Here is a 10,723-nt window from a genome sequence, read left to right as displayed (position 1 = left end):
ACGTTTTATTTATTTTTATATTTTCAAATTTAGTGCCCCTAAACGAGTCTTCTTTTTCTGTTTTGCTCTGTTTGATTGTACCTTTCCGACTCTGGGGAGCACCGCCAACATTGATTAATTACCATCTGTGGTCTAAGCAAATTACTGTCATGTTGGTCTTTTTCACAATTAAACCTATTTGAAATCCTGTGCGGCTCTCACCCCCCTCTCTCTTGTGAGAAGTGGGGAAGGATAAGAGCAGTGCGGTCGCATAGTTGCGTGGTACTCTGCAAATACTCGCATTTTCATCTGTCCGCGTAATACAGGTGGGTCACTGATATGGCAGTTTGGCTACGCATTCAGGCCTGATTAAGACCCGGACGCTATGCTGCGCTCGCGCGCATTGAGTGATTTTTAGCAATCTAGTCGCCATGCGCATGCACAAACCAGTCATTGCGATGGGAAAGTGCTCGCCCGTAGTCCGCAGTCGGGCCGCTATTTTGAGTGACAGATAGTGCCATTTATGGGTGGTAACAGGGGAAGGTGCTTGAAAACGAGGGTGTGGATGTGCAAACGCAGGCGTGCCCGACCGTCAGAACGGTGTTTAATGGGTGTGCACAATTAGCAAAGTAGCAAAGTAGCATCATTACACACGTGACTGGGTTGTATTTTAGCCTGAACTGCTCGCAATGTTGTGGTGGGAAAAGGCTACCACAAGCGCTGCGAGCAGCTCCGATGGCTGTCGATGTTGCCTATTATTCCTACAACTGCCGGAGATGACGTGTGTTGCGAGTGGCAAAGGGGCGTCTTTATACAGGTGCGAGCGCATAGTGCGGCTGCTCGCTATTACTTAGTGGGAGGCTTTACGCAACGCAGTGCGAGCACATGATTTAAATAGCCAGCCCCTTTTAGCCAGCGAGCAGCCGCAAATAGCGTCCGGGTCTGAATCAGGCCCTCAGTTCCTATTTACTGGACAGTTGTGAGATGCAAGATTCGAGTTCATGGTGTAGGCGATATGAGAAAGTCCCTGGGTGATTGTGGAACTACTGCACCCATCAATGGTATGTAATCTGATACAACAATTCTGTGATTCTGTCAAAGTGGGTGCAGTGAAGAGACTGCGGTAAGAGAGTAGTGCCTAACTTCTTCTAAAGTATTGTGCTGGAAGAGTTGAGATTCTTCAGCTACGGGTGCAACCATTACAATTTATGTAGGAGGTTGTTAAGAATGTACATATATTTATCTGCTGGAGGATAAGACTTGCAAATAGAAGCCGTTTATTTTGCATGATCTGGTACCCAACAATTTGTGTAACATTCACATTGCATCATATGACAATACCCATGTCGGGTTGGGTACGGGATCCCAGCGGTCGGGATGTCGCTGGTCAGAATACCGACAGTCAGAATCCTGCCACCATAGGGAAGTATGCTAGCACTAACCCTAACCCCTACCCTAATAGCTCCAATTATATGGTTACCTGTGAAAGTTTTCATCAGTCGCTCTTTTACAAATTTATTCAAAGATGTGGGGGTTCGATGGCAATGTCCATCACTTTCTTCATTGCATATGCACTGCCACTGTTTACTTTCCTTTGTGCATGTGCAGCCACAAATCTTCGATTGTTTCCAGCAATGGTTAAAACCCAACCACCATCGATGGACAACCCTAGCATGCGCTGAAGATATTGCCACCATATATTGGTATAGAACAGTGTAAGGTCACTGTTATGTTACCCTGGGACAGAGAAGCAGGGCTGTTATAAACTGTGTCCATGTTATTGCTGCTGACTTCACACCCACACACACCTTATAGGAGAGCAGCTCTGAGGAGACCATGGGGAGTGCCCGGCAGGAGCCGAAGGGTCAGCAAGTGTAGCTAGGATGTGGAAACTCAGTGCCTAGCATGTACTGCCCTCTCTTAACATCGGTAAAATATTGGCACAAACCCATCAATGGATTCTCCGTCGACCATCAATGTTTGCTAAAGATCAATGACCCGTAGACAACCCTAGCAATGAGTTGAAGGGGAAGACAGATGTAGGACTATGCTCCTCTTATTACATGAATCCATTAACTCTACATTGTGCTAATTTAGCACAGTATGGTTCTAAATGATTTGTTAACATTTACCTATATAGCATACTTTCCAACATTTCTAATCTTGTAATCGTGACTCTGTGCGTGGCATAGGCACAAGCATAAAAGGGGTGCAGCCTCATGTGTGAAGGGGCTTGGCCTGACAGCATGCCCCTATTTCTATCACTCTGGGGGTGTGCCCAGCACTCCCGGAGATGCTGGCCTGCTCCCAGGCTCTCCCTGCAAACCGAACAGATGCCATGTGAATGCGCTCGCCATCTGTTCACCCGCAACTCTGCATATCAGAGACTGGGTGGTCCTGCTTCCCCTCAACTTTCTCCCCTGTGCGGACACTGCAGACTACAGGTAGGATGGCGGGACAGTTGGGAGGTATGATATAGCACCAGCAATTACAATGGCAGGGTTTCCGGCAATCTGGCTGCCTCTTCCGGGAGGAGGCAGCCAGATTCTCAGAGCAGGGGGGCGTGATGTGAATTTGGGGGCGGGACTGCACTATGGCTGACACCCCCCCACTACAAAATCCCGAAATTACAGGCACATTGCAGCTGGGGGGCGGGGCTATGATGACACGATTCTGCGCAAATCACATCATTGGCTCCTCCGGACATCCAATTACAAGGGGGAGCGAACGGCAAGCAGGTGCGGGTGTTTGGTGCTGGCCGGGAGACTCTCTTCCGGGGGGCCTGGGATCACCACCTGATTTCCGGGAGGCTCCAGACCATCCCGGGAGAGTAGGCAAGTATGCAATTGGGAACAAAACAGTAATAAAACAAGACTGGGTAATAAGAGATAAATGCCCCGCATGTTTTCCTGGATGTAGGACCAACTGGCAGCCATGGCATTGAGGAGTAACTGTTTTCTCTCAGCCCAGACTGAGACACAGTCTCACAGTACACTACAACATGGCGGCTGCCAAAAAGTAAACTACAATTCCCACAATGCTGATGTGCTCGGAGCCCGGAAGGGCTGCTACTACTAAGGCTGAGCAGGGGTAGCGGAGAGAGCGGCGGTTTTTGTGCGGGGTGACGCTGGGAAAGGAGGAGATTATGGGCACTATGGTAACGAGGAGACGCCTGCTGCGGGGACACGCCGGGGGATAGGAAATGGGAAATAACGTGTAACCCTGATGCCCCCCGTCTGTGTGCCCCCCGAGAGCTCGCCAGGACCCCTGTAAGCGGAGCTGACTAAACACCTCCGGAACCCGCAGAAGGACAGAGCATTATGGTGCGGGAATCACTCATTCATTCTATAGAATAGATGCATGCACTGCAAGAGATGTCACACTCCCTGCTGACAAATGAAGCCCACTTGTATGTGATCAAAGCATTACAAGTGACCATCAGCATCAGCAGTATGTCTTATTGCAGAACGGTTGTATGCTTGTTTTAATATTACATTTGCAATGTATTCCCCCTGCAAAACTTCAGGTCACTAGTTTCATGCTGCTATTCATTTATATTTATCTGACTACCTAACAGTCACAAGGAAAATATTAAAACACACTTATATATTGTAGGCTTCCAAAAGCAAGAAAGGATTAAAAGGTCAGTCTGGTGACACTGTTATTTTATTTCCATTTCGCATGTCTTTTTGTTTTTTCTTTTCTCCCAAACGTTCTCTTTTCCTCTCTATCTCCCCGTCATTATTTACACTTTATTTACACAATTCCTCAATTTCACCAATATGCATCCAGAAATGTATTTTTCCTGTTTTTCTATCGATAAGTCTCATTCTTGTACCTAGATTCTATTGATGATGTCCTTGGAGATCTTCTTGGCGATGATGGTGAGTTATGCATGATTACATTAGTGCTTCCATCATTTTTTAGCCAAAAAGTAAGAACCCATGTGGCCCGAAATGTGCTCATGTCCTAGCACCCACCCAATTCTTCCCTTTAGGTGCCAAATAAATTAAAATGGTTATATTTGCTTGTCTACATTTACATATGAATTTGGGGAGAATAATAGTTGAAAAGCGTTTCTCCACATTAAGGAATAAAATAAGCCTAGGTTATTGTAATCATGATTTCCTAAATACATTTTACTAAATGGCCTGTCCATTTCACAATGCATGTTTAGAGTATGGCTCCTACTTTTTCAAGGATAGAACCAGTGGTGGCCCCAGAGCTGGGGCTGCAGTGCAGTCTAAAATTCAGATAGGGGAGCCACACCAACTGCCACCCCAAACAATGCCACACATCGCCGGCCGAGACTCCGGGCCGTTGGTGTGGCTCTCCTTTGTGAATTTTGAACTGTGCTACAGCCCCACCTCTGAAGCCACCACTGGATAGACCCATTCCCCCCAACTTAATTCATAAGTGGAGAGGGCCTCAGAATGTGCTGTCCATGTTTGGGATATTTCTTCTCTTCTTTAGTACTCTTACCAACTTTATATGTTATAAATATATACTTTCTACTTCAGGGTCCATAGGGTATCCACAGGATACCTTGGGGGGTATAGGTGTGACGTCAGTCGCAGGGCACCAAAGAGTTAAGCTTTCAGCCTCCCAGGATGCACTAGGTCCCCCTCCTATACCCCGCCCCCGGGCCAAGGCACCTCAGTTTAGTTTGGTGCCCGGCCGGAGTCGGGTGCACCTGTTGGAGTGGGGGCTAGAAGAGCCCCTGAAGCTTTTTCTTCATGCAGCTGTGGCTGCACATCTGGATGAACAGCATGGACAGTCAGTCCTGACGTCCATGCTGTCTTCCCTACACCCCGCCGGTACCAGAACGCCGGTACTGATCCGGGGATGCTGGTGGGCGTCTGGGGTCACAGCTAGCGGTGACCCCAGATGCTCCGGACCATGGCCGGATTCAAGGGGGACAGAGGTAAGCAGCGGGGTCCCGTGGCGGGTCCCCGCTGATCACATGGTCCTAAGTCCCCAGGCAGGGGGCTCCCTGGGGACTGGCTGCAGCGTGGAGCCAGGCGACCAACCTGCGCTTCCACTACCCCCTGGGACAGCGGACCGCAGCAGAGCGGTAGCGCTGCGGCGTCCCAGGGGTTAAATGCATGCCAGGGGAGCGCGCCTTCCCTGTCTCACAGCCGGCGCCTCCCCCGCTGCACACAGCCCTCTCTGCATGCTGCCGACTGGTCCTGTGGCAGCGCTCCTCCCCCAGGCCAGCCTCCTCTCTGCTCCTCGGCGACCATCTTCTCCAGAACGCATGGTGAACGCTGCTGGAAGCGCTGGACGGAAGCATCGTGGTCTGGGTCCCCCCGCATACCTCTCCTCCGCTGTGGCTCAGGTCTGTGTATGCAGCGCTGTGTCCTACCAGGCCCTGTGTCTGTGTAGTTGAGTGATCAGCGCTGTTAGTGCAGGAATTGTTATTTCTCTGCATTGTATGTGACTGTGCTAGCGCTGCCTGTAACTTTTCTTCTCTAAACTGTCAGCTTTATTACTGTCCCTGTTCTTCTGCTAAAGCCCTTGCGGTGCGGTGCTGCAGGGTGGTCTCTCGCCTATTTAATACTTAATTGGTGAGAGAGGTCACATACGTGGTGCCATCATGTCTGAAAGTGATTTTCCCCTCCGGCTACAGTGTACCACGTGCAAAGTACCGTTAGCGGAGGGGGAGGGTAGCGCGGAGGGCCTTTGCCGGCAGTGTTTGTCCATGGCGCGGCCTATTACGGTTACAGCACCGGTACAGGAGCCGCCCTGGGCTTGTTTCGCTCAGGCGTTAACAGCTTTAGTGGGCCAGTTAGCTCCGCAGCCCGCGTTTACTCCGATGGGTTTGTCCCAGCAGTCTGTGGTGTCGTCACCCATGCAGGGGTTCCCACGACAATTGGTGGTACCCCACAGTCTCCCTATTTCCCCGCTCCCGGGTTCTCAGGAGCCAGCGTGGGTTAACTCCCTGACGAGTTCTGTACAGCACTTGTCGGATGTGTTGCAAGGGGAGTCTGTGATGCGGCCTCATAAAAGGCCGGTGGCGTCTCTGTCCGCTCCTTATGAGGATGACGAAGGGACGTCTGATGATGGGGAGATTCTGGATCCTTACGATCAGGAACCTCTCCATACTAAGGACGCTGATGCTAAGTCCAAAGTATATATTCCTGGACTTATTCGGGCGGTCCGCACAGCCTTGGTGATTGAGGACGAAGTTCCCCCAGCGGCTAAATCTAAGTATGCCTTTTTCAAAGATGTGAAGGGCGATGCCACAGTCTTTCCTCTTTCGGGTCAGTTGGTGGACCATTTAGAGGAGGCGTGGAAACAACCTGGCAAAAGATACCAGCCGCAGAGACGCCTGGCGGTGGCTTATCCGTTCGCGGATAATTATTTTGCTAAGTGGGAATCCCCTCCACAGGTGGATTCTCACGTGACCCGTCTTGTCCGTAGTGCCACATTGCCGATGCCATCCATGTCCTCCCTTAAGGATGCTACGGACTGCAAGGTAGAAATCTGCCTGAAGTCTGCTTATTCCCTTGCAGGGGGGGAAGCACGGCCGGCTATGGCCATTTGCTGGGTTGCCAGAGCGATGGAGCGCTGGGCGGATTCATTAGAGGCTTCTTTTGAATCCGACTGTCCGGCCGAACAGGCGGAGTTGATTGGCAATATCCGTGATTCGGCCACCTACATTAACGAGGCGGCTCTAGACATTAGTACTCTGGTGTCTAGAATTTCTTCAGCAGCGGTAGCTGCTCGTCGCACCTTGTGGCTGCGATCCTGGAAGGCGGACGCAGATTCCAAGAAAGGTCTGGAAGCGTTGCCGTTTACCGGAGAAGTTCTCTTCGGTCCGGATCTGGATAAGATTGTGGCCACGCTGGCGGCAGCCAAATCTGCTTGTCTCCCGTCGGCCACTGCTCCTTCTGGTTCGGGACCATCGTCCTTTCGGTCATCTAGGGCCCAGGGCAGGCCCAAACCACAGTCGTTTCCTCGACAGGCTGGCCCTAAGAAATCGGTCAAGCCCCGGAAGCAGGCATGGAGTACCAGACGTCCGGCCCCCAAGCCAGATGACAAGCCTGCGGCCTGACGGTCCGGGCCTCCCTTTGGGGGATCCCAGGGTGGGAGGCCGCCTGCTACAGTTCGCCCAGTGTTGGTCGACCACTACGACAGACACTTGGGTTCTGGAGGTGGTTTCCCACGGATACGCCCTCTCCTTCCGGCACAGACCCCCGGCTCGCTTCTTCACCACGGGTCTCCCATCAGACCGGAACAAGGCTACGGAGCTGCGGAAGGTATTGCACACTATGCTCCAGGCTGGAGTTATAGTGGCTGTTCCATTCTCCCAGAGGGGCCAGGGTTTCTATTCAAATCTATTTTTGGTACAGAAACCCAATGGGTCATATCGTCCGATTCTCAACCTCAAAGCACTCAACAAGTCTTTGCGGGTCCCGAAGTTTCGGATGGAGACCCTATGGTCCATCATTCTGGCGCTGGAACCTGGGGACTACTTGGTGTCATTGGACATACAGGACGCTTACCTGCATGTCCCTATTCTTTTGCGCCATCAACAGTTCCTCAGGTTTGCAATCCGCAGCGACCACTTCCAGTTTCGGGCGTTACCTTTTGGCCTGGCAACAGCACCACGTGTTTTCACCAAGGTGATGGCGGTCATGGCGGCTTCTCTGCGGCTGCAGGGAGTCCGCATGTTGCCGTATTTGGACGACCTGTTATTGGTGGCAGGATCTCCAGAGCTCCTGTTACGCCACTTGGACCTGACCATTGCACTGCTGCAACGGCACGGCTGGCTAATCAACTGGCAGAAGTCCACTCTAATCCCGTCTCGGAGGATTCTGCATCTTGGAGCCTTATTGGACTCGGGACAGCAAAGGATCTTCGTGACGGAGGACAAGATCTCTGCTTTACAGTCAAGGGTGCGCAGTTGCCTGCACAGCCGCCGGGTGTCCTTACACTCGGCGATGAGGTTACTGGGCTCCATGGTGTCGGTGTTCGACATGGTGGAATACGCCCAGTTTCACTCCAGACCTCTGCAGCACCTGATCCTGTCCAAATGGAACGGGCTGCCTCAGTCTCTGAAGTCCCAGACGATTGTGATCACCCAGGAGGTTCGCCTGTCCCTTGCGTGGTGGTTACAGACGACCCACCTCAACAAGGGACGTCCGTTCTGGGTTCCAAATTGGGTCCTGTTGACAACGGACGCCAGTCTTCGGGGCTGGGGAGCAGTTTCGGGTCCACACTTGTTCCAGGGCAGGTGGACGCCGACAGAAGCGGAGCTTCCAATAAATATCTTGGAACTCCGTGCGGTCTTCAATGCTCTCCAGCAGGCACAGCGGTTTCTCCAGGGTCGCCCGGTGCAGGTCCAGTCGGACAACGCTACCACCGTGGCCTACATGAACAGGCAAGGAGGAACTCTCAGTCGGGCGGCTCTCGTAGAGGTCTCTCGGATCCTGGTTTGGGCGGAGCGCAATCTTCCGGCCATATCAGCGGTCTTCATCCCGGGAGTGCTAAATTGGGAGGCGGACTTTCTAAGTCGCCAGGACGTTCATCCGGGGGAATGGTCCCTGCACCCGGACGTTTTTCAACTACTGGTGGACAGGTGGGGTCTTCCAGAAATCGACCTCATGGCGTCCCGGCACAACAACAAGTTGCCGGTGTACGGGTCTCGCACAAGAGACGAAGGGGCGTCTCTGGTGGATGCTCTGTCCGTCCGGTGGACGTTCCGGTTCGCATACCTGTTCCCTCCGGTCTCCCTTCTTCCACGGGTAATCCGGAAATTCAAACAGGAAGGAGGGACGCTCCTGTTGATAGCTCCCGCGTGGCCCAGACGGCACTGGTTCTCAGACCTTCAGGGTCTGTCCGTGGACAGTCCTCTGCGGTTGCCGCTACGACCGGACCTTCTGTCTCAGGGTCCTTGCCTTCACCCGGACCTGACTCGGCTGTCTTTGACGGCGTGGCTGTTGAGACGGCCATGCTGAGGTCCCGGGGGTTTTCCAGCTCTGTGGTGCGTACCATGTTACGAGCTCGGAATCCGTCTTCCGCGAGGATATACCATCGCGTGTGGCATACGTTCTTCCAGTGGTGTCGACCGAGAGGTTATGCACCGCGGGAGTTTCGTCTGTCTCGGATTCTCGCCTTCCTGCAAGCGGGACTAGATCATGGGCTTCGCCTTGCTTCTTTGAAGGTACAGGTTTCGGCCCTATCTGTCTGGTTTCACCGTAGGATTGCTACAATCCCGGATGTGCGCACCTTTATGCAGGGTGTTCTCCGCATTCAGCCGCCCTTTGTTCCACCTGTGGCGCCTTGGGATTTGGCTGTGGTCCTGAGGGCTCTCCAAGGACCGCCGTTTGAACCACTGGGCTCAGTGGATCTTAAATGGCTAACAGCTAAGACTGTTTTCCTTCTGGCCATTGCTTCGGCCAGACGTGTTTCTGAGTTAGGGGCTCTTTCTTGTAGACCCCCTTTCTTGGTTTTTTATGGGAACAGGGCAGTGCTCCGCACTCGGCCCGAGTTTCTTCCCAAAGTTGTTTCCCAGTTTCATGTTAACGAGGAAATAGTTGTTCCGGCCTTTAACTCACCGGGTCTTTCTGTGGGTGAGGCCTCTTTGGATGTTGTGCGGGCCTTAAGGACTTATGTTGACCGCACTTCTTTGTTTAGGAAGTCGGACGCTTTGTTTGTCCTCTATGGCTTCCGTAAAAAGGGTTGGCCTGCTTCAAAGCAAACTTTGGCAGCCTGGATCCGTATGGCTATTTCTGAAGCTTATCTTCATGAAGGCCTACCGGTCCCTCCTTCTCTGAAGGCTCATTCCACTAGGTCTGTGGGTCCTTCGTGGGCAGCTCGACGTGGTGCCTCGGCAGTTCAGATCTGCAAGGCTGCTACGTGGTCTTCTGTCCATACCTTCGTGAGGTATTACAGGTTTGACACCTTCGCCTCTCAGGATGCTTCCTTCGGGCGGTGGATTCTCCTTTCTGCACAGGAGCGTCCCCACCCTTAAAGGATACTGCTTTGGGACATCCCCAAGGTATCCTGTGGATACCCTATGGACCCTGAAGTAGAAAATATGAGATATGGTAAGAACTTACCCTTGTTATCTCTATTTCTACGAAGTCCATAGGGTTCCACAGGACTCCCGCCCTGTCGCACCTGTGCTGCAGATGGGCTTTGCTCTGGTCACCGGTTTTCCGTCTCCCTCTGGTGAGAATGTGATTCTTGTATGTGTCCAGATCTTTGTTCTCTCTCTTCCTTCTCCTCCTCCGGCCTATGGCTTGGTAACTAACTGAGGTGCCTTGGCCCGGGGGCGGGGTATAGGAGGGGGACCTAGTGCATCCTGGGAGGCTGAAAGCTTAACTCTTTGGTGCCCTGCGACTGACGTCACACCTATACCCCCCAAGGTATCCTGTGGAACCCTATGGACTTCGTAGAAATAGAGATAACAAGGGTAAGTTCTTACCATATCTCATATTTTTACTACCCTCTTACCAACTTTATATTTTATAAATATATACTTTTACTACCAATGTCTTCATAACACTTGTAAAAGCATATAAACATGTAAGGGAATTGAATCCATTTGTTTAAATTACCCCCTCCATATTTTTGTTGTGCTGCGGATTTTCCTCTGCTATTTGCTTCATGTACTTGCGTTCACCTCAAGTGAACAAATGGAAATCCGTTTTAATGCAAAGCTAGTTGGTAAGGATCCTAACTAACTTCTTCAATATTAGTGAATATCTATATTTGATCATTTATGCCATGTGCT

At 51.7% G+C, this 10,723-nt stretch overlaps 1 protein-coding gene across 1 annotated transcript in view; it reads left to right on the top strand.

Annotated features, from left to right (window-relative positions):
* The first annotated feature begins 3,032 nt into the window (after positions 1-3,032).
* FBF1 (Fas binding factor 1) overlaps positions 3,033-10,723 on the top strand; it is a 70,436-nt gene continuing 62,745 nt past the window's right edge. The window contains exons 1-3 of the mRNA XM_088482505.1: positions 3,033-3,302; positions 3,595-3,622; positions 3,822-3,863. Of these exons, the coding sequence (XP_088338631.1) occupies positions 3,300-3,302; positions 3,595-3,622; positions 3,822-3,863 (73 nt within the window). The 5' untranslated portion in view covers positions 3,033-3,299. The remainder of the gene's footprint in view (positions 3,303-3,594; positions 3,623-3,821; positions 3,864-10,723) is intronic.

The sequence above is a fragment of the Taudactylus pleione genome, unplaced genomic scaffold, assembly GCF_031769625.1.
Source record: "Taudactylus pleione unplaced genomic scaffold, aTauple2 ptg000290l, whole genome shotgun sequence".
NCBI classification, from domain to species: domain Eukaryota; kingdom Metazoa; phylum Chordata; class Amphibia; order Anura; family Myobatrachidae; genus Taudactylus; species Taudactylus pleione.
This window is presented reverse-complemented; position numbering and strand designations above follow the sequence as displayed.